The sequence below is a fragment of the Sorex araneus genome, chromosome 3, assembly GCF_027595985.1.
Source record: "Sorex araneus isolate mSorAra2 chromosome 3, mSorAra2.pri, whole genome shotgun sequence".
Lineage (NCBI taxonomy): Eukaryota > Metazoa > Chordata > Mammalia > Eulipotyphla > Soricidae > Sorex > Sorex araneus.
This window is the reverse complement of record NC_073304.1, coordinates 183,782,170-183,805,293: the sequence shown is the minus strand read 5'-3', so window position 1 is coordinate 183,805,293 and position 23,124 is coordinate 183,782,170. Positions and strand designations below refer to the sequence as shown.

At 49.1% G+C, this 23,124-nt stretch overlaps 1 protein-coding gene across 2 annotated transcripts in view; it reads left to right on the top strand.

Moving 5' to 3' along the window:
- NTN1 (netrin 1) overlaps positions 1 to 18,457 on the top strand; it is a 263,946-nt gene extending 245,489 nt beyond the window's left edge. For both annotated transcript variants that reach the window (XM_055131810.1, XM_055131809.1), the window contains exon 7: positions 14,299 to 18,457. In XM_055131810.1, coding sequence (XP_054987785.1) covers positions 14,299 to 14,627 — 329 coding nt within the window. In that variant the 3' untranslated portion in view covers positions 14,628 to 18,457. The remainder of the gene's footprint in view (positions 1 to 14,298) is intronic.
- Positions 18,458 to 23,124: the final 4,667 nt, after the last annotated feature.

Genomic DNA, 23,124 nt, shown 5'->3' with positions numbered 1-23,124 from the left:
TTTGGGCATATACAAGGACAGTAGAAACAAAGGCCAGGAGGATTTTTAATTTTTTTACTATTTTTTTTCTAATTTTACTGAATCACCGTGAAATAGTTACAAGCTTTCATGTTTGGGTTACAATCTCACAATGATCAAACACCCATCCCTCCACCAGTGCACATTCCCCACCACCAATATCCCTGGTATACGCCCCCTTTCCCACCCTCCCCCTGCCTCCATGGCAGACAATATTCCCCATACTCTCTCTCTCTACTTTTGGGCATTATGGCTTGCAACACAGACACTGAGAGGCCATCATATTTGTTCCATTATCTACTTTCGGCACACATCTCCCATCCTGACTGATGCCTCCAGCCATCATTTTCTTAGTGATCCCTTCTCTATTCCATCTACCTTCTCTCCTCCACTCATGAAGCACTCTTCCAGCTATGGGGCAATCATCCTAGGCCAGGAGGATTTGTCTATAGTTGGAAGCCTGCCTCGAGTGCTGGGGGAGAGGGCAGTTGGGTTAGAGAAGGGACCACTTTGGCAGAAATGTAGATTATTGAAGTCTCCTCCACCTTCCAGTACTTCACAGGACCAGTGTAGGATTGGAACATCTGTATGTGAAACAAGTCATTCTGGAAGTCATTCTGGTGTACCCAAAGCTTGAAAATAGACAAAGGATTTCTGACGGCCTTTTCCCAGGAACTATGGCACTGGATGAGGGGCCACCTCTCAGGCACCTTCACCTGCATGAGGTTAACCCATCTTCTGACTCCTCCCCAGAAGCCTAGACATTCTCTGTCAGCTCCTCTTTCCTGCCTTTTATAAGCACTGACCTAGAATCTTTTGCACCAGTACTGGTTTCGTGGCTTTGGACCTGTGAGCACCAGCACTTACTGGAGGCCTGGCTGACCAGATACCAGATATGGGATCAAAGCCTAACTGAGATATTAAAGATGTGTGAAGTTAAGGGATCACTTCAGAGCAGTAGAGCAAACAGGAGTTCTCAGAGGGTGGTTTTAGCTATCTGTTGGCAGAACTTGGGAAGGCTGCAACTTGGCTCAACTCCCTGAGCCACTTAGACACAATCTGGACACTAGTCAGGGCCCAGAACTCAGGCACAGGTCTTTTCTCTCTGGATATTCCTCCTGATGTCTGGGCCTGGTTTAGCTGAAGCAGGGTCTGCTCTGTCCTCAGTTCCCATCTGCCCACCTCCCCATTCTAGCTGAGTATTACCAATTCTTTTTTTTTTTTTTTTTTTTTTTTTTTTTTTTTGCTTTTTGGGTCACACCTGGCGATGCACAAGGGTCACTCCTGGCTCTGCACTCAGGAATTACCCCTGGCGGTGCTCAGGGGACCATATGGGATGCTGGGAATCGAACCCGGGTCGGCCGCGTGCAAGGCAAACGCCCTACCCGCTGTGCTATCACTCCAGCCCCCTGAGTATTACCAATTCTTATGGCCATCCATTCTTTAACTTACTGACCCCCACATTAAGCCTCCATCCACATTGGATGGTCTCCCCTTTCTCTCCATTTTTCCAAGGATGTGAGTATGATTTTCTTGTAGGACCTGAGTAAGCCCAGTCACTTCTCTGTTTTTCAGTTTGTCTATAATATGGAAGTGACACATCTACTGGGGTGTGTGGAAGGACCAAGCACAGGGCCAGGACTCATAAAATTGCTTCTGGGAGTATGCAGGCAGCTGTGTGGAGAGTGAGGAAGAGACAGATGAAAGAATTAGGGTAAGAAAGAAGGGTCCCCGACGCAAACCTCATCATCCAGAATTTGTATCTCGGTCTTCCCTGACTCAGTGAGTTCTAACAGTCCATCTAGGAAGTCAGAAGTTTCGAGGGTAATAACTGGACCTACTATGTGATAAGGTTTTATTAATTTTCTTTTCATTAATGGGGATAGTCATTGAGGTAACTCGCCCCTCCTGCTCTTTCCATAGACATCAGGGCCCTATTGTCCTTGGCTAAGGAGAGTGAAGAACAGCTGGTACTTCACTTCCCCCACACCAGTTCATGCCCCTAAGTCATAGCCCAGGTGCACTGCCCAGTTGACCACATTTCTGCTGGCATCAAGAGTGAAAGGTCAACAGAGGCAAGAGAAGTAGGGTGACCCCTCTGATAGTGCTGAGATCTAGAGATGTTACACCATAGTCTTATTCATTTGTAATGACTATTACTTGTTTGGGGGTGATGCCTGGTGGTGCTTGGGAGCTACTCCCCACTGTGTTCTCGGGAGTCACTCCCTGAGGTGGTCAGGGGACTGTGTGGTGCCAACATGTGCTCATCCCATTGAACTGTCTTTCTTTTTCTGGCACCATTCATTTATGTCATATTAATATGCCCCTCAATGGCCAAAATCCAGAGACTTAAAAGCGAACTCCCAGAAGAGAGCGATGCAGAGAGTCTCTTGCCCGCACACCTGGCTGTCTTCTCCAGGGCCCCTCGGAGGGGATGGGCTCCAGCTTCCCTCTCCACCCTGAGCAGAGTCCCGGCGGCCGAAGACCACTGGAACCTAGCTACAGCCATGCTCGAGGCCCCTCTCCATACGTTCAGATGGGCCTCACGCATGAAGGTACCAGCAGAGGAACCCAGGTGTGTGTAATCGCATCAATGGCCAAAATCCAGAAACTTAAAAGCGAGCTCCCAGAAGCGCGCGGCCGCGCGATATCTTGTAGCCTACTTTTCCCTCTGGGAGAAACTGGCAAGCTTCTGAGAGTTTCCTGCCCGCATGGGACAGCCTTGCAAGCTTCCCATGGTGTATTTATATGCTAAATCCAGTAACAAGCTGAATCTCATTCCCCTGACCCTGAAAGAGCAGTGCGACATCATTGGGAGGGCCGAGTCAAGAGAGACTTCTAAGATCTCAGGGAAGGAACGAATGGAGAAGTTACTGAGCCCACTCGAGAAATCGATGATTAACGGGGTTTTCATGATTCGTGAATATGCCCCTCAGGCTGTTTTCCTGAGGCTGGGATTATTACCTCCCTCCCATTTCCCAAACACTTTTGGGGACTTTGTTCTCAGAAATTGTCCCTAGTTCTCTTGGGGTCATCTAAAAGTGGGGAAGCACCCCCTAGCCCAGGTCAGCATCTAAGTTTTATATTTAGGCAAGACAAAGAGGCTTCTGGAGAGGGGCTGGAGGACACCCCCAGCCGGGTCAGGGTACAGGGCCTGAGGGAAGTCTTGTTATGGAAGCTCCAAGTCACACCCCATTCAGCAAGGGCAGCTGCAGACTTTGCTCCAAGGTGTCTGGTCAGGGATCTGGGAACCTTGTTTTCTGTCAAGATTGTGCCCCTGGGATGAAGTGTGAATCAGGAATGTTCCACACACCCCTGGAGGCATACATATGCCAGCACCAAGGGGGATGAGCAGAAAAGTCAGGAAGCTGGCTCAGAGGAACTGGGCCTGCTCTGTGGACAGTGGCAGGGCTGGGCACCAAGCAGAGCAAGAAAGAATTTGGTAGGGGGAGAGTCTCCCATCCAAGTTCCATAATATTTTTTTTTTTGCTTTTTGGGTCACACCCAGCGATGCACAGGGGTTATTCCTGGCTCATGTACTCAGGAATTACTCCTGGCGGTGCTCGGGGGACCATATGGGATGCTGGGAATCGAACCCGGGTTGGTCGCGTGCAAAGCAAATGGCCTACCCGCTGTGCTATCACTCCAGCCCCATTCATAATATATATTTTTTAATCCATAGAGATCTTGTGACAGGGACCGTGGCTCCTCTATTCCTATCTGTAGGGAATGAAGTCACGGAACACAGATTCCTGAGTGTAACTTTGGACAGTCTCACCAGCCTGGACCTTGTTCTCTTATCACATGGAGTTGTATTCAGGTGTATTTGATGCTCTTCTAGATTTGATGCTCTTCTAGATGAGATATGGATGTTATGAACCATACCACCCCAGGTTCCACCCTCCAAGCAGCCAGGGTCAGTGGTGTCATCAGTGTCTGTTGACTTCTGGCACCTCTCAGTACTCCATTGCCATATAGGAGAATCTGGTTCACATTACAAATGCCTGAAAAAGCACGAAAAGTCTGTTGGGTTGTTCAGAGGGGAGGTTTTGTACCTTTCAAGCACACTACATATCCCTGACAACTTTTCAGGAAAACCTCTACCTGGGAAGACCCTTATTTTGTGCAGTTGTTGACTGTGCACATGTGTGAGTAAATGTGTGAGTGTGCATGTGAGTGTGTTCAAAGTGCATGTGTGTGTGAGACCTCTCCATCTATGTGTGATCTGTGTCTTCTTGTGAGAGTGCACACAAGCAAAAGTGTACATGCAATCACAATGAAGAGCTGGGTGACTCCAGGAGGCAAAAAGCATTTCTGCTAGTGCTGTCAGCCCTGCAGAGTGTTATCCAGATGCTCCAGTCCAGAAACCATAGATTGAGTCACATGACCAAATAACATTTGTTGAACTATTTGACTGCAGTCTGGCAGGGGTCCCAGGGCAGATTATAAAGGGGACAGATAGCATCTTGCAGCCTCTTTGCAGACCTGCACTGGACTTCCCTGCACTCCAGTTCTCTGCCAGAACTCCCTTGCCAGTCCAGCCCAGCCCACAATGCCAACCCTGGTCAACACAGCCTTGGTTCCACCTCCATACCTCAGTCTCCTTTCTCTTTGTCTCCTTTCTTTTTCCTTTGGAGGTTTCACTGTGGTCCTCAGTTACCTCTTCAAGTTTGAAACTCTGCATTTGACACAGCTTCTGTGTATAGGCACACACACAGCCCTGTCTTCATGCAAGCCACACACCACACCCATAAACACACACTTGCACACATACATGCAGAAACAATCACATTAGTGCTCATATCCTAAGAAGTACTGCCATCTCACTTGACATCCACTCCTGACTGTCCGGCTATGGGCTGTGTTCCTTCTCTTGTGCTGACTGCAGAGCTTACAGTTACGGAGGTAACTCAATATTACCTCACAGAGTTCATATAAAATGGATCTGGGGGGCTGGAGCGATAGCACAGTTGGTAGGGCAGTTGCCTTGCAAGGGGCTGACCGGGGTTTGATTTTCAGCATCCCAAATGGTCTCCTGAGTACTGCCAGGAGTAATTCCTAAGTGCAGAGCAAGAATTAACCCTTGAACATCACCAGGTGTGACCCAAAAAATAAAAAAAAAAGACAGAAAATGGATCTGGGTCTGGGTCTGGGTCTGGTCTGAGAAGGAATAAGCAGGGCATGACTTATCTTCCAGAGTGAGCAGAAAAGGAGGGGCAGGCAGCCTTCCTGGATAAGGGAGTCCAGAATCCAGTGCTCACTGGGTAATGCAGGGTTTCCAGGCATGGGGAGTGTAAGTTTTAATAATGAAAGAAGAAAAGGGGTTGCGATAGGCCTGCACATGTGAGGGATGCAGTACTAGAACGTTCTGTGGCCTAGAACCACCTCCCCAGGCCGGACAATGAGCGGCGGACAGGCAGAGGAACTGAGAAACAGGAGCCAGGCCCCAGGGCTGGTCGGCAGTCAGTTTATTTCTCTCTCCTCCCCAGCATCGTCCAATCACTCCCTTTTCGGCACAATCATAGTTGTCATTTGGGCCGTAGTCCAAGTCATCAGAGTTCCATCATCCTAGCCTCCTTGTAGACCTCAAAGTCCTCTCCTTCGTTATCTCTTCTTCCTCACTTCAGCGTCTCATCGTCGACTCTCTAGTCCCCAGCATCTAGTCTTCAGCATCTAGTCTTCATCTCCCTCTCAGCATCTCCTTCTCAGCACCTCCTTTCCAGAGTCCAGTCCCAGAGTCTCAGTCCAGAGTAGTTCTGTTTTCCTTCCCCAACATCTGTTCTGTTCTGTTCTGATCCACCCAAGGGTAGGATTCCATCCAGGATGTATTGCTTTCTCCTTTCCTCAGCTAGTGACCCATTTAAACAGTCATGGTAAATTTACTTCTTATAATATTTCTAGCAATGTCATTTTGTATGAACACAGTAAGAGATATATTAAGCTTAAAGGTTGGCTCTTCCTGGGAACATCTCGCTGTACTTTCCAGGCCGCAGTCCTCAGGCCAGTTTAATCTATCCTAACTCCTTTTCCTAACAGGGTCCTTATTCAGTTACCTCTTTTTGGGTCATGACAGTTTGTCTATGACTGTGCTCTTAACTTATAGTTAAGTATTATGGCACTTGGCCTGGCCCATTTTGATGCCAGGGTAGCTCACAGCTTGCCCTGGGTCCATCCAGTCCCTTGTTAGGACCCTGCTCTGGGAGCGCAAGGAACTAAGGGCAACTGAGGCAAGTAAATATGGATTCCCAGGAGTAAATATTATTTTGCAGTGAATTAACTCCCATGTTACATAGCATAGAATCAACTGTCTTCCTGTGTCTATACAAAAAGGACATTGTTAAATTAACCATACAAATGACATAAAGGAAAGAGAAAAGCAATATAGAATTATTAGTGCCTGATGGAATTGGGTGTACCTCAATTGCACTGTTATGGGAGTGGCCGAATAAACCTTAAGCTCTCTGCGGGAGCAGCAATTACAACCCAGTATTATCCAACAGGGGAGAAAAGCCTTTAAGCATAGAAATGAAAACAGACAAGGGACATGGAAGGGGAGAGATCCTGAAGAGTTGGAGTGGTGGAGTAGCAGGCAGAGAGGCTGAGGTAAAGCTGGCTGTGCTTCACAGCCACAATTAGGGCCCACGCAGAGATCACTCTGACCCATCAAGAACCAGTCCTACTCACCTTGACACCAGGCACCCCTGGGGGCCCGGGTGCTGCTGTCTCACTCTTCCCTTCTCCCTGGAATTTAATAGTGGGGAAGACAGTTCACATTTTGAAAGGTGAGATCATCTCTCTTTTGCCTATACTTGGAAAACTTATTCATGCCCAGAAATATTTATTATTCACTCCTTTTGTTGAAAGACATCTTGGAACCACCAGATGGAAAATCAAGATACCTTTCACAAGATGATTTGTCTACAGTGTAGACAATGCTTGTTTCGGAGGGTCAATCACAGGAGGAGATTGGTAGGGAAGAGGTGCATGTGTTCTCTCAGAGACTGGGCAGATAGAGGCCTGAGTACCTTGCAGGAATTAGGATTTACTTTCTATAGCCCTATGTGACCTGGCACCTGTGGAATGGAGCAAGACTGAGAGAAGGAACTTCAAAGCTAGTAACTGATCTCTTCCTTGCTACACACTGATCATCACAACCCCATGAGGGAGGATTCATATCTGTTGATGAAAAGGTGGAACTTGGAGGGCTTGGGTGGCTCTTCTCCCCAGAACAGGGCACTATCTGTATCAGCATAGAGGGACACTAGTTCTTAGGAAGCACAAGGGATAACTTCTCTATGCCTTGGGAGAGGCCACAAAGACATCTTTGTGAGGAAGTCAGACATGATGGTGGACATGGCAGACACAGGGTTGTTGATGGGGAGCTGGGATTAGCACAGTCATCCTATCACCAGGCACAACCTTTAGTGGAGGGAGTTTATGGTGGATTAATTAGGATCATGGTTAAAGTGGGGGTGATGGTGGTGGAAATGACTGTAGATTACCCAGAGGATGGTGGGTTGAGGAACTGGCAGGGATGACACATGGAGACAAGGCCTTGCTCGGGTAGAAACCAGAGGAGCCAGAGCACTGGAGAGTCTCAGAGCTCCCTCCAGATCACCAGAGGATGTGGACCCCTCAGTGAGGACAATCCCTCCCCACTCTCTGACAACTTATTGCTCTTGGTCAGTAGCCCCCAATCGGTAATATTCGGCCTGGAGATGAGGCGTCTATATTTATAGTAAACTGTGATGTAGGAACTAGGGGGCAGGTACTGATGTTAGATAAGTGCTCTAGGGACTATTCCACCAAGAGGGGCATCCTGGTGAGCTAGGTGACTGGCTCTCACCCCTTGAGCATTGTCTTCATGCCTGTGATGGTTTTCTGATCAGCCAGTAACACATGGTTTCAGAGGCTCACTGACCTCTTCTCAGGGTGATTGAGGTCGGGGGGATGGGTCATTCATCTCCTGGGAATCATCCTCTTTCCTCAGCCAAATGAGTCCCTGCCTGGAGTAGTAGCCCATATGGAAGCCAGATGTGGAACTGAGTCCACGAGTTAGCCTCAAAGAATGTGGGGGACTACAGGGAGATCCAGGGAGTCCCCAATGCCAGCTCAACAGATAAGGCCCTTTAGATGTCATGCTAAAGGAGGTTTTCTGTTGGGGAGAGTGGGTGACTGCTTAACCAGACAGATGGGGTCAAGAGTCTCCAACACTGACTCTCCCAGCTCGCTGAAGACCTGGGAGCAGGAGTGAGGCGAGCCTTGAGGTTCTGGGCACTTCTGGGCCTCATCCTTTCACTCTCTGGAGCTTCTTTATGTACTTTTCTGTACTCAGCCTGACATTGTCTTTCCTGAGGAGACAGGAAAGACGTTGTCTTTCCTGAGGAGCAGTGTGAGTTAGTTTAGGTTTGGGAGATTGGAGTGGCAGCACATCTCATGAAGCTATGATATCCAGGGATAAAGTCTTGGCCACCGTCCAAGTGACATTGACAGTAGAGAGCAGTGTGTGTGTGTGTGTGTGTGTGTGTGTGTGTGTGTGTGTGTGTGTGTGTGTGGCGGGGGTACCTGTTGTTGGGGGAAGGTACATACACTGGGGTCAGGTTGGTCAGGCTGTGGTCTCCTGACAGGGTGAGGAGACAGCCTAAGGACCCTCTGGAAGGGTCTCTCTTCCTTGGTTTCTTTCAGGAAATCCAGGGTCTCTCTCCTGTCTGAACTTTTTTGCAAAGTGCTATAGCAGTTTCCTAATCTCTCCTTGATTTCAAGCTGGGATGTAAGGGAGGGCAGGTTAACATATCCACCAGGAAGAGGGGGGGCTGATAGCTTCCCTTGGGTTTGTTCTCTGCCATCTCCCCAGTGTCTTTTCCTTCAGGATTCCCTGGCAGCCAGCTTAACTTCAGACACCTAAACCCTTTCCCCAGGCAGAGTCTATCACTGGAACCTGGAGTCAGAAACTGAGGCAACCCTCAACTAGCTGATAGAGTGTGGTACCAATATTTCTTTAGCTAAAGGGGTAATAGGAAAACTTTGTCCAGTCCTAAGTGAATCTCTGCCTTACTCAAATTCTGGGACAGTGCCTTAGAAGTCTGTGTGGCAACCCCAGGATTCCTTCAGTTTCTCAGATGGTGACTGTGGGGGAGGGTGAGGAATGGCCTCTGAGCTTCTGACCCTGCACCTCAGTTAATGAAAACTGGGCACAGGCAGTTGTGATACCCCTTCTTGGGTATGCCAGCCCTGCCAGGCTCCTACTTGTTTGCTCATTCTTCCCTTGGCAGCAGCCTAGCATCCCTGAGAAAAGGACTTGACCCTGCTCTGCAGTTCCTTCCCTTCACAGGGGCCAGGGGACCATGGGGTCAGAGATGAATTTTATGAAAGCAGCTGCAACTCCTGACATACTTTCTGTGGTGGGAGATTTATGGGGCTGCATGGCTTAATGGTTTGTGTAGGGTTAGTATCCTCCTGCCATTTGTTCTGCTAGTTATCTCTGAGGTGGATGGGTTCAACCTCTCAGCTGGATTGAGCCAACAGAAAAGTGTTCCTGGGTCTCTGGAGGTCAGAGGCCAACTGCCCAAGTTTCTCTGGAGGGACTATTATGGGGAAGGTCCTGGTTCCCGGCCCCTCCAGCAGCCCATAAATCCAAGAGGCATAAAGACTCTCCTGCAGAAATATCCCTGCGGTCAGACTTACTGAGAGCAGAGGACAGCCCAGGCCCAACATGGTTTTATTTCCTCAGGCTGAGCAGCAAAGGAATAAGAAGCAAGTGTGTCCCCAACCTCCCTGCCCCTGTTCCCAAGCAGGTTCTGAGAATCTGGCCTCAGTCAGGAACTTTGGTCACAGCAGGATCTCCCCAACCTGCAAGCGAAGCTACTGTCCAGGGTAGAGGCAGTGGCAGGCCCAGAGCTGGTGCCAAGAGGAGGAGTCTTTGTATAAATAGGGATTCTGGACAAAGGACTGCCACGTAGCAGCTAGTCCCTGCATAGGAATCCAAGCATAGACACTGCCTAGGTTGACTTCAATCACCAGGTCACTCCCAAGATCAGCAACTGCAGCTTGAGGCTCTCACTAAGGGTGGTCAGCTGCCTGTTCCCAGGGAAGGACATGCTACTGCTGGAATGTAGCAAACAGTGGCCTAGAGGGTCCTCAGGACTGGCCCTGGTATCTAGACTGCGTGGAACCTACCTCCTAGCTTTCTGCACTCAGTGACCGGCACCAGCTGGCACAGCTATTCATGATGACTCTGGCCTCCCTTGGCCTCAGTCCCTTTCTCACTGTCTTCGAGTCATGGGCAGCTCTCCAGAGTTGCAGGTTTCTGTCAGTCAGAATGGCAAGTGTGCACTAGAGCAGGGGTATTGGTTCTAAGGACTCTTCCCCTTGCTCTGCCACCCTCTAGATCTGCTTCGTCCGAAGCTTGCTGGAGACCCATGGTGTAATAGCTCAGTTGGGCTAGGCCTGTGTCACTCATCCACCCTTGTGCTGCATGAGGCCAATGCATGCCACTATTGTGCCTCTTGAGCTCTCAATTTTTCATGGTGCAGACCTGAGATGGGGCTGCTTGTCACTGAGTCAGGCTGAAGAAGCAGTGGCTGGGGGCCAGCTGGTCCACACACTCAGCATCTCTCTGGAACCTTCCTGCTTTTGCGTTAGCAACCGTCAGTCTGGCTTGTGCTGGAACCTTCTTCATTCAGGGCTTTTCGGGGCTCTTAGTCTCCCCTTCCCTCATCTGACCCCATGGTCTTCCTTTTTGAAGTTTTTTCCCTTTTCTGAAAACTGCTTGGGGGATCCTTGCCTATGCCCACATTCCAGCCTGGTGAGGTCAGTTTAAGACATCAGTGTAAGGGGGCTGGGGGCTCAGGTTCCTAAAGCTGATTGTCTTGGAATGAATGTACTGTGGTGTTCAGGGCCTGTTGTGATCCTCTCAGATGTGCAGAATTGCCCACAGTCGCTATGCCTAGTCCCTGACCGGGTGATGCCTGGGCTCCCAGGAACCCCACTTATTCCTATCTGCCAGCAGGGCCCTCCAAAGTGGTAGCAGACAGGGAATGTGCTGTGTGAGTGTGCTTTGAGCATACCAAGCAGGTCTGCTGAAGGTCGCCGTTTCAGTGTCTGTGAATATTTTCAGCTGTTGAGGACTTGGCCCATGTGCTCATGTACAGTTTATACTTGGTGGGCTGTGTAATATGCAGAGGCATTGCCAAGAGCAGCAGAAATGTGAATTTTTTTTCAGCATGATCATATGATCACATTCTACCACCACTCTCTCTGTTCCCGCCCCAGACTTATGCTGTCCCACATGGGGGCCCGTGAAACAGACAGGAGTGGCTGGGGTGGAAGGAGGACAAGGTCAATGCTTTCTTTCTTTTTTTCTTTTTTGTTTTTGGGTCACACCTGGCAATGCTCAGGGGTCTGTTCCTGGCTCTGCACTCAGGAATAACTCCTGGCGGTGCTCAGGTGACCATATGGGATGCTGGGAATTGAACCAGCATGCAAGCAAATGCCCTACCTACTAAACTGTCACTACACTTCCCGGGCCAGTGCTTTCTGAATAAGACCCCTGAATTCTCCAGGGGAGCAAAGTATAGAGGTAGCTATCTCTCTAGGCTGTGTCCTCAGAGTTAAGCAGAACTAAGCTGGGGTGAGGGGGATTGGGGGTTGGGGGGCTGCTTTGGATGTTCCATATGCTGGGTGATCCAGAGCATTCATTGAGTAGATAGAGCATTCACCCCAGGAGTAAGAGGCACCTTTGGGGACCTGGAGGGCCAGGTCAAGGTCTGGTGTTTTTTCACAGGTGTCCTCCTCCTTGGAAAAATCTCACCAAGCCTTCACTCACTCACCCTGAGATTAACCTGATCCCAAGTCTCTGAATTCATTGTTAGGATGGGGGAAAGCAAAATGGGGGCCATAAATAATAAAATGTATTATCTCACAGGTTTAGATATTGGAAGTTTGACTACAGGGTTAGCAAAGCTGGTTTCCTGAGGCCTCTCCTTGGCTTACAGAGGATATTATCTCTGTGTGTACCCATCTGTGTCCTAATGCCCTTCTTAGCAATACTGGATTAGGGGCAAGCCCAGTGACCTCATATTAATCACCTCTTTAAAGATTCCCTTGCTCGCGCTGACCTGGGTTCAATTCCTTCATCCCTCTCGGGGAGCTCAGTAAGCTACTGAGTATCCCGCCTGCACGGCAGAGCCTGGCAAGCTACCCGTGGCGTATTTGATATGCCCAAAACACTAAAAGCAAGTCTCACAATGGAGATGTTACTGGTGCCTGCTCGAGCAAATTGATGAACAACGGGATGACAGTGCTACAGTACTTAAAGATCCTATCTCCAAATATTGTCATGTACTGTGAGACTGGGAGATAGAACTTTAACATATGGATTTGGGATGTGGGAAGACCCAGTTCTGCCCATAGCTAAGTCCATAGATGCTGAATGCCTGAGATCAACGCAGCTTTCTCCAGGGTCCTGAGTCAGAGGGAGCTTCCACTGTAGCCTTGCTAAACCACCTTGTTTACTCCAGCAGGGAGGGGGTCCTGGGGGCATAGTATAGTGTGGCTGGCCTAGGACTCTGCAGTCTCATGCTGGCAAATAGTGGATGTGGAGGGAGACTCATTGTGTATTCAGTCTGTCCTGACGAGAGGAAACTGGGGCTCTGAGGGGTGTCAGGGATGACTCTCCTGTTGCTGAGCTGAAGAGCACTCAGTTGCCAAGTTGACCTCAAGCTGCACAGTCAAACACACATGGCTCAGCCTCTTCGCCTGGCTTGAGGGCCACCCTCAGAGTTCACACTCTGTATTGAGTCCCTTAGCAACAAAAACATAGAAACCGTTTCCATGGCAGCCATTCTTTGAGCCCTCAGATGAAAGTGCAAAGTTCAAGATGCCCAAGAACAACTGAAATGAAAATATAGAAAATCTGCCACTTTTCTTACTCCAGAAACAGGAGTGGGATGGTGTCTGGCTTGGACTCATCACTCTGGGCCACGTTTAGACATAGGTGGAGAGCAGGGTGACCCTGGGAAGGAAGATGGCATTTTGCTCCTCACTTGCACCCCCCCACCCCCCCACCCACAGGAACCTTGAGAAGTTAGCCAACATGGAAGCCAGGCCACACTAAGTAGAAGGTGAAGCATACTCGGCATGTTCTGCCCACGTGACCTCATGACTGCTGGAGCCACTGAGGTCTCCTGTCATCTGGAGAGTCGGGCTGCTGCTCCTTTCTCAAGTGGAACAAGTCCACTCAGTCACCAGAGGGATTCTGAGTGCGAGAATAAAGGAAATCAGGGTGGATTCAGCAAGGGGAAGATGGCTGTTTCCTGTGAATAAGGGTTAGAACAGCAGACGCTGCTGTCTCTGGTCTGGGAAAGTCTGTGTAGCAGTTCCTGTGAAGGCCTTGTGACGCTACTGGTAACTGTTGATGCTGTAGCCAAAGGGTTTTGCGGTCAGCAGATGGGGAAACGGTGCACATATTAAAGGTGCTGAAAGGTCAATCAGTAAGGAAGGCTCTGACTTTGTTCAATCCAGTGTTTCACAAATATTTTAGCAAAGTGCCCTTTTTTACATACATTTTTGAAGAGTTTTTCCTCTATTTTAATATTCAACAGAAATAACATGTTAACATTAAGTGGGGCAGTGATTCCTAAAAGTGTACTCCCTGGGTTAGAAGCACCAAGGAACTTGTGGGAAAATGCATATTTTGGGCCCCACCCAGAACTGTGGAATCAGAAACACCAAAACAACTATGTGAATTTTGACAAGCCCTTCAGAGGTTTCAGATCCTATGCAAGTTGGGGGAACCTGGCACTAGGGGGAAATGCTAGGAGAGAATTGGGAGGACCAGGTGGAGTTGCCATGGGGGAAGGAGGGTTAGGAAACCCGAATGCCCAGGACTCTTCTGTATTAGCAAAAATTGTGTGTCTGGACGTGTCGGGAGGCTTGGTGCTAGATGGCAGGGACCTGTAGCAGCTCCACACCCTAATCCCTCAGCCTCTGAGGACCAGCCATTCTGGGCAGATGGAGCAGTGTCTTCCCAGTCCTTTGGAAGGCCTTGGCAGTCCTGGGCCTTTCAAATAGATGGTAAGGCTCAGGGAACAATGACCTTGGCTCAGCTCTTGGCAGTTCGGGCTTCCGATCAGCGTTGCCACCACCCACTCATTTCTCTTCCTGGCTTTGGGGCCCTTTTAACTTTTCCTTCAAATACACTGGACCCTCCGGAGTACAGAGGCAGGGTTGATCTGGCCACCGGAACTGGAAGCTAATTGGACCCTCTGTGCTCTCTTGCAGCCGTCCAGATCCACATCCTGAAAGCAGACAAGGCGGGGGATTGGTGGAAGTTCACGGTGAACATCATCTCTGTGTACAAGCAGGGCACAAGCCGCATCCGCCGTGGTGATCAGAGCCTCTGGATTCGCTCACGGGACATCGCTTGCAAGTGCCCCAAAATCAAGCCCCTTAAGAAGTACCTGTTGCTGGGCAACGCAGAGGACTCACCGGACCAGAGCGGCATCGTGGCTGATAAGAGCAGCCTGGTGATCCAGTGGCGGGACACATGGGCACGGCGACTGCGCAAGTTCCAGCAGCGCGAGAAGAAGGGCAAGTGCAAAAAGGCCTAGCGCGCAGGCCGCGGCGCCAGCGGCGGGGCAGGCGGCGCCCTTCCCAGGCGGGGCAAGGGGCGGGGCCGCAGGCAGCCTGGCAGCCCCACCCCAGCCCCACCCTGTTTGTCCCTGGCTGCGGAGCTGCCGGCCAGGCCCTGGAGAAATGAGAATTTAGCTACCTCACGGGCTCCCTCCAGAGCAGAGTCGCGCTTCCGCTTCCAGAGGACCAGGAGGGGGGGTCACTGTGGAGGGGGGCGGGGCACCGACCTGCACCCCCCCCATCCCCGCCCTGGTTAGTGGCTGGTGATGGTGTAGGAGACGTGAGGAGAACTGTGAATTCTCGGGGAGTGGGGACTGATGGAGTCTGGCCAAACCACCACCCACAACATACAAGACGAAAAGTTCCCACCTTTCCCCTGACTTTTCTTTGGGAATTCCCACAGGACCCCTGGCTGAGACAACTTGGGCCCCTTCTGAAGGGACCTGGCAGGCATTTTGGGGAGAAAAAAAAAAAAGCATTTCTCATGCAGCCTGTGGTCCCTACTGCCACCTGCTGACCTGGGCCTCCTGGGTGGGGCCGTGGGTCAGTGATTATAGCCTCTGGATCCAGAGGGGAGAGGAAGCCCCTGTTGGTGCCTCTCCCCGCCCAGCTGGGGATTGAGATGGGCCCAGGACTGTGCCCTTTGCCAGAGGGCAGTGGGCCCAAGAACACCCCTGAGAAGCCCAAGCCGGGTGGTCACTGCCTCATGCTGGAGCTGCCTGCCGGAGAAAGCATTTCGAAGGCAAAACCTCCCAGTTTCCTTTCTGGAAACTTGCAACTAGCCCTTTTAATGACATTTTCCAGGGGAGGGGGGCGGGGTGGAGCACTGACTGGCTTTGCTGCAGTGACACTATTTGTATAATGACATCAGCTCCCACAAGGCCCCTCTACTGTGTCAACAGCTGGGAATGGCCAGGATGGGCAAGGAATGCAGGCTGCAAAGGCAGGCTCGCTGGGGGAAGGGGCTTGCCAGAGTCAGACAAGCTTTGCAGGCTCAGTGAAGTGCCAGATCACTGGAGCCATAAGCAGGAAGGGGAAGGTATGGCCGGGTTCCTGGGGAACAAGGAAGCTATGATCACTTTCTGCTGCTGCTGCCTTCCTTGGGTCCCCAAGGGAAAGGACAGAGGCTGCAGGGCCAGGGGAGCCTATTGCTTCCCATCTCTCCTCCATGCCAACCCTAGAACTACCCTCTACAGCTGTCTTAATCTAGCCCATGCCTCCATGCCACATGTGGCCAGGCCCCCCTCTCCAAGTCTTCTTAGAAATGTATCCCCTAAGCAAGCCTCTTCTTTAGATTGTCTGATCTGCTTGCCCTCCCTTCTTGTGGTTTAGGGACATCTGCCTCCTGGAATCTCTTTACTGCCTGGGGACTCGCGTGCTCTCTCTAGCTCACTGATTTGGAGGCCTGGCTCACTCTCAGTCAGGAAACTGGCTTCATTTTTCCTGTTGGAGTTTGACTCATTAAAGGGGTCACACCAAGTATGAAGCTCGACCTGTTTTAGTCTGGCTTCCTTCAGCCTCAGCTGAAGCCCGCATCATGGTTGCCACTGACCAATCACCTGTTCGGTGGTAGGCACTTTACTCCCATGATATCGTCATATCCTGTGACAACCCTGTGATACAGGGGTTTTCACCCTCTCACCGGAGATGAATAAAAGGCATAGGTAACCAGACCACTGGGCTTTGGGCAGTTACCAGGGTCATGTGTAGACTGTGTTCAGACTCAAGCCTTGTTTTCTGAGCTAGGGCCATTCTCCATGATAGTCCTGCCACATATCAGGCTGCCATCAAGGCTTCCACTGAGACACTGACCCTGTTCAATGCAGGTTGTCTGGAGAAGTGGAGGGGAAAGTGGGCAAAGTGACATCTTCAGAGGCAAGCAAAGAAGAGAAAGGACTTGCTATGGGGCAGTCCTGGGAGTCCAGGTTCCAGAAGTATCAGCCTCAGCTGACCTCAGATACAGTGGAGAGAACATTTGTCCCCCTGGGGGAGTTTGGAGGTGTTCCAGGGGAGACTGGCAGAGATACCTATGGGGATAGGGAGAAGACTATTCTGTGAACTGCATTTGTCTTCCCAGGTCCCACTCTGCTAAAGAAACAGCAGCTCTCCTGAGGCCCAGAGTAGTTTGCTGACACCATTAGCATCTGGAAGGTCTCAGCACTTTGCTGTCTCATACATAGTCCACAAAAGGCTGTGCATTGGAGCAGGTGTCCTATCTCTGTGTACACCAGTCCAGCTTCTTACTGGTATTCCCTTACTTCCCACCAGAGTTCTCTGTCACCCCCATGTCCAGTGAAGGGCTTAGACCATAGATCTCTTGAGGTCTCCTGAGTCAGCCAAGGGTATGCCAAGCAAGAATTAATCTTGTTTTAAATTCAGTCAGCCTATAACTTTATTCTTCCTTTGGCTCCTCTGAGGACACAAGGCCAGTTCCTGGGATCCATGTCAAATCAGCCAGATCAGTGATCAGTGTGAGAACACTGATGAGACTTCAGCCACTACATGCTGCCCTTCCCGATCTCTTGGATCCTGCCCACATCTCCTGATTTCAGCCAGCACTTTCAGCTGTCTCACAGTCCACAGAAGGCACTACACAGGGCAAGTGTCCCTCTTCTATGAACACCAATCTGGCTTCTTAATGGCAGCTCCCTCACCTCAATCTCTTGGACCCAATTGATCAAGAATCAACTCCTGATTCCAGCCATCACCCGATGATCCATCCTTGGGAAAGCACCCATCTTCCACCCTCACCCCTCTCCCCAGGAGGAGGTGGAAGGAATCAAGGTGTTTTCAATTTGTACAGTTAGGAAGGAATGCAAATGGAACTAGATTTTGAATTTGATGAGTGTATTAACCAGAATTGTGATATGTAGGTGTTTGAAGAACAACATATCAGATTAGATTTTTTTGTTTGCAGATTCCCCAGTTGTTTTTTCTTACCTGCTGGGTGGTCTGGAGCCCTTGACAGTGGAGTGTCTGCTTTTCTGACACAGAGTAATGCCGTAAAGGCTTGGGATGGAGGGAAGAGGAAAGGATGGGGGCTGCCCCCTGGACGCAGTGGCTTCCTTGGTGGGGAAAAGAGTGAGCAGCAGCATCTGAGTTGTCCCACAAATAGAAGGAATACTTGACACCTCCTGTGCAAGCCAAGGAGGCTAGGAGTTTCCCCAAGGCCTCTTGCAACCTCCTGGAACTCTATCTCCAAAGTGGTTTGCTGGCAATGGTACAGATTTGGGTTACCCTATAGTGGAATGAGACTGAACTCAAAGAGACTGTAAGGTAAGGAATAATTTTAAAATGGAATAATTATAGGTTTTCTCCAAATTCCAGGAAAGACTGGAGAGTGGACAAACTAGACTCATTGATGAGGTCACTGAGTGCATGGTCATACCCTAGGGGTATCGCAGTTTTGTACTTGTGGGGCCCTCCCCTGCACAAACCCGGCCAGTCCTATTCCATGTGCCATTGGACATCCCTTCCCACCCATTCCCAAATGCACTTCCCGTCCTCCCTTAACTCCCTCCTGGATTTTGGAGTTCTGTTCACTCTGCATTGTAAATGTTTAGTTGTGACCATGACATATTGTTTGGGTTCCTTCCCAATGCCTACTAATATATTATGGTTATTATATATGAATATATTTAATGACATTGAAAAGTTGTGGATTTTCTTTTTTTAAGTTTTCTTTCTTTTCTTTTTTTTTTTTGGTTAGAGGTGTAGTGGACCCAGATGGAACTTGTAACGTGGGCTCCACATGATACACATGATAGAACTAAATTCAAATATCAATTAAATAAACTCTTGTACACTGTGCTGTCTCTCAGTCTTCATTGTGCCTATGCTTGGGGCTTGGGAAGGCGGAGGGAGAAAAGTCTATGGGTCAACAAGCTACTCAAGGAATATAGTTCTGGTCTAAGAATTCTCTGTCAACAAAGCCCAACTACATAGAAAAGACAGGAAAAGGCAATTTTTCCTTGTAAAGACTAGTGGAATGCTGGCTGTAGATGCAGTTTTGAACTAAAAGGTTACTGATGGGGACAATCTGCTTTCAGTCCTCAAGTAACCATCCCTGGACACCATCCTAACAATGTTCAGGGGTAAAAGAGGGACACTCCGATCTGCTCCAAATTCAGCAGCAGGGCAGGCAGCTCCTTTCATCTTCCCACCTGCTGTAGAACCTGAAGATAAGGTTTTGTCTTTTACATAACCAATTTCTTCTATTCAAAGCCAAAAAGAAAGAAACTCATGAGGAAAGATAACAGGGTTAGTGAAAATAATTTTTTTTCCAAGCAAAGACTTCGATAGCTGCAGGGATGGGGCTGGTTCCAGCACCACACAGTCACCAGCTGAGCTCACTGGGATTCTGAAGCTATATTTAAACCTCCAAATGGTTGCGATTTCTTTATTAAACAAACAATTCAGTCATTAGGAACATGTTGTGTTGCCATGCGAAGTGGAACCAAGCGTCACCAGGAAGCTATAATTTCTGCACACAGCTGTTTTGAAGTCACAGCGAAGAGCCTCGTCTGGTCTTGAGAAATGCAGATTCCACTGGCCCCTTGAAGGCATGGCCAACCCTTTCCCTTGTGCAGAGAGCTGAGAGCCTTCAATTTTTCCTCAGGAAGAAATAGGCCTTCCTCGCCTCCTCAGGGGCTGGCCTCTGAGGAAGGGGCCCTGTGCTCAGAGCAAGGCATAACTGGTCTCTGGGATCTAGTCAGCCTAAGGGGTTTAAGGCTCTACTGGAAGGTCAGTGCTTGACATATGGCGGGCAGGCAGAGGCTGGACAGGCTGAGGAAAAAGCAAGCTTGAGTTACAATCTCAGGCTCTCCCAAGACCAGTTCATATCCAGTTGGACCCTGTACAGTATTTAAGACCTGCTGAGACACCATGACTAAGAGTTTGTGCTACACTGGAAGTCTGAGTCTCAACTTCAGACATTCTATTTCAAGGGTCCAGTCTACCCAGGATTTTCATGATGTGGCTTTTTTCTGTCCTTCATAAAAATGTCATCTGTGTCTGAGACTGCTGTTCTCTTTGGGATTCCACCCAAACCAGGCCCCATGCATAGCTGCAGCCATGCCCACAGCCTGAAGGGAGCACATTATTGACCAGTGACACAATGTAGCAGACCCATGCCTCCCAATAGCTCATCTCTGGCTGAGAGGAGAAGGCATTGCTACCTGCCAAACTCAATGCAAGAAAAAAAGCCAGGTCACTGCTTAGTACTTAGTAAAATGGAAAAGTCCATTTTCAAGACTGGCATGCTGAAGCACAAGGAAGCCTGTCAGGACCCTGTCAGGAACTCAGGGTCCAGTAGAGTTCCAGTTCCATCAAGGGCCTTGAACCCAACCAGGTGAGTGCCTCCAGGGTCCAACCAATTGTCAAAGAGCCCTCTCCTCTAGAGTTAATTCCCTGCATTGGGATACTACTTCTCTCATATTTTCTTGAACAGACATTTCTTTCCATAGTCTTCTAAGACACAAGAGAACTTTCACGAGAAAAATGAAGTAAAAGGAAGAACAGAACAAGGAGACATAACTTAAGGCAGACTAACTCACTCTTCTACAAACAGGAGACTCAACAGGACAGCAATCCATATCTGGAAAGAGGTGCATGCTTTTGTTACTGAAAGAAGCCTGGAACTGAAGCAATTAAAGGAAACACTAATCTTGGCCTTTAAAAAAAATAAATAAAAGGGGTATAAATCCACCTTTCTGCAAGGCAACTCATGGGGCCGTCTTTGCAGACTCATTAGAAAATGTTGTTGGATAAGATGACCTTTATAGGTACATACATATATGGGGGCTCGGGGTGCTGGGGATAGGATTTGACCCAGGGGGCCATTCTCTTGATGGTTAAGTTTGGGGCTTAACCGGGGAGTACTCAGCGGGTTCATGTTGTGAAGATCAAATCCAGGGCCTCCTGTATGTAAGCATATGCTCTAGCACTTAAGAATTCTCCTCACTCCAATAATAGGATCATTTTACACTAGTTTTTGCAAAGAGCTCCCCTGGTGCCCTAGAAGCTGAAGTAGGAGGGTTCAAGGCAGCTGCAAAGTGCTCTAGTGAAGGAAGGAAAAATGCAGACATGGGACTGCTGCTCTACCAGTCTGGGGAAAGCCAGATACACCAAGATTAGGGAAAAAGATTCTACCCCAAGACTCCCTTCACTCCCTGGAGTTTTAAGAGGTCTACTAAGACCCCAGGGTATCTGAAAGGACCAAATTTCCCTGGGGACAAATGAAAATTAAAGTTTAATTGCAATTGTTAATGAATTTTCCATGAAACAAAAGTACTCGTTTTAAGCAGGTACTTTACACTTTTATAAACACCCAAGGGGCTGAGTGTTGGGCCTGTGCTGCCTCTTCTGTGTATTAGGGGAAGGTCCCATGGCTCATATGTGGGACTGTGGGCCTAGAACTTTGATGGTAAAACTGGGCTTTGCTAAATCAAGCTATAAAGCACCACTTTTCCATAGTCAGCCTGCTGTAAGGTGAGTCTTGATGCAACAGATCCCCCGGATGATTCATCCTAGAAACTTTTGTCTATAATTTGGGGTTCAGAGTGGGTGATAGCTTTCTTGAGAATTCCATTCCTGAGGAAGTTAAGGGGCCAACTTTCTGCTGGCATCACCACACTCTCTAAAGTCCACCACTGGCCCAAAGCTTGGATGGCATATCCTCATGGCCTGGCCTCATCAGATTCAAACCCTTTTCTTTGTCTTCTGGTCAGAGAATTGACATCCCTTGTCCAGGGTTACCCAGCTTGCTCTGCCAGGGCTGGGTCTTGATCCCAGTTCAATTAAAAGAACAGAAGCTGCTGTGTGCAGACATCAGCTGTGTTTGGCTGGAAAAGCCCTTTCTGTGACTGAGCCAGGATGCTATGGCTCTGCTTCAAAGATACCCCATGAGCCACCCAGGACCCTGCTAAGAAATCAAGAGGAGGTGAGAAAATCAAACAGACCTTTGATGCTTCCTTCCTAGAGTTTCAAAGTGGGCGACTCCAAGGAGACACTTTATACAGATTCAGGAGTTCTCAAGACAAGACTGAAAAAAATGCTCTGCAGATTCTTGATTGCCCAATTGTTGGGTGATCCATCAGCATCCACCCCACCCCAAAAACACACCACAAGTAAAAAGCACCCAGTATTCATAACTAAGCATCCCAATGGTCCTGTCCAACATGGACTGTTCATTGCAGGAACAGCTCTCATTTGCTTCAGTTCCCTTTTGAAGATCTATGGCTCAATGGTCCCCACTCTTGCTCTTTCATTGCAACCTTTAATCCAAATATGGTCCAGCCAGTTCACTTCTATGGCTTTAAAATTCCCAGACCTAGCTGTAGTCTACATTTTTTTGGCAGTCCCTGGGACAGGAATTCAAGCAGACAAGAACTTATTCTTCACCCTGGCTAACTCCATAAGTTTGCTCTGTTGCATGTTGATCAGAGGAGAAATCCTATTTCAGTTGAGCACATTCTACCGCGCCCCCCCCCCCCACACCAATCCCCACAGCAACCTCTGTGAGAAATCCTGTTTTCTCAAGAAGGAATTGAGGCATAGGAAGCATCCCTTATCCATGATCATAGACCTGATGAGTGGTGTGGTTGTAACTTGTGATCATTCATTTCCTAGTTTAGGCTCTGTCTTCTGGGTACTTCACAGTCCCCCTGAGGTTAAGCAGGGCCAGGTGACTGATCCTAGCCATCGAGTTTTGAGCAGAAGTGTTAGGTTCACTTCTTGGCAGAATATGCTCCAGTTGGTGTGTTAAATTCCAAAGTCCCCATCCCTCTGCCAGAGTGAACTGTAGCCATCCCATTGGTCTTGTTCAGGAGCAAGGAAATGAGACAGAACTTCTGGCTGACCACAGAAGGAATGCACCTATGTTAGGGCTGGATCTAGGCCGCAATGATTTGCATATTGTCCGTTCTGGCTGATAGAGGACATTGAAAACCCAGGCATGCCAGGTCTAGACTCCAGGAGGCAAAGTATGAATCACTGGCACTCCACTTGCACACACAAGATAGAGGTGAACTCATTTGGGTGGCGCATGGGCAGGCAGGGGGTAAAGAGCCCTTGGAAAGAGCTGCCATAAATAGGGTTGCTCACACATCAAAGAAATTCTACAACTCGGTAAGAATGGGAGGTCACTGTTACCCTTTTACTGAAGGCTGGGTTGGGGCACAGGGGCTTTCAGTTCTCAAGGTCCTAGAGGATATCCATGTCTCTCAAGGCCCTAAAAATGTGTCTCTTGAGGGCAGTCATAGGCAGTATCTGGAAAATCCACCCCAAGCCAAAGATTTCCCTACCACAGTCCTTGTTGAAATTTCCCTACCACAGATCTTCCTTGTTGAAATTTTGTGCTTTGGAAACTTCCATCATCAGCTCTGCTCCCTTTTCCTGCCATAGAGTGCCAAGCAAAGCCATCTGCCTTCTACATACAGAGATAGGACAGGGGACTCAGGCCTGGCCCTCAACTTC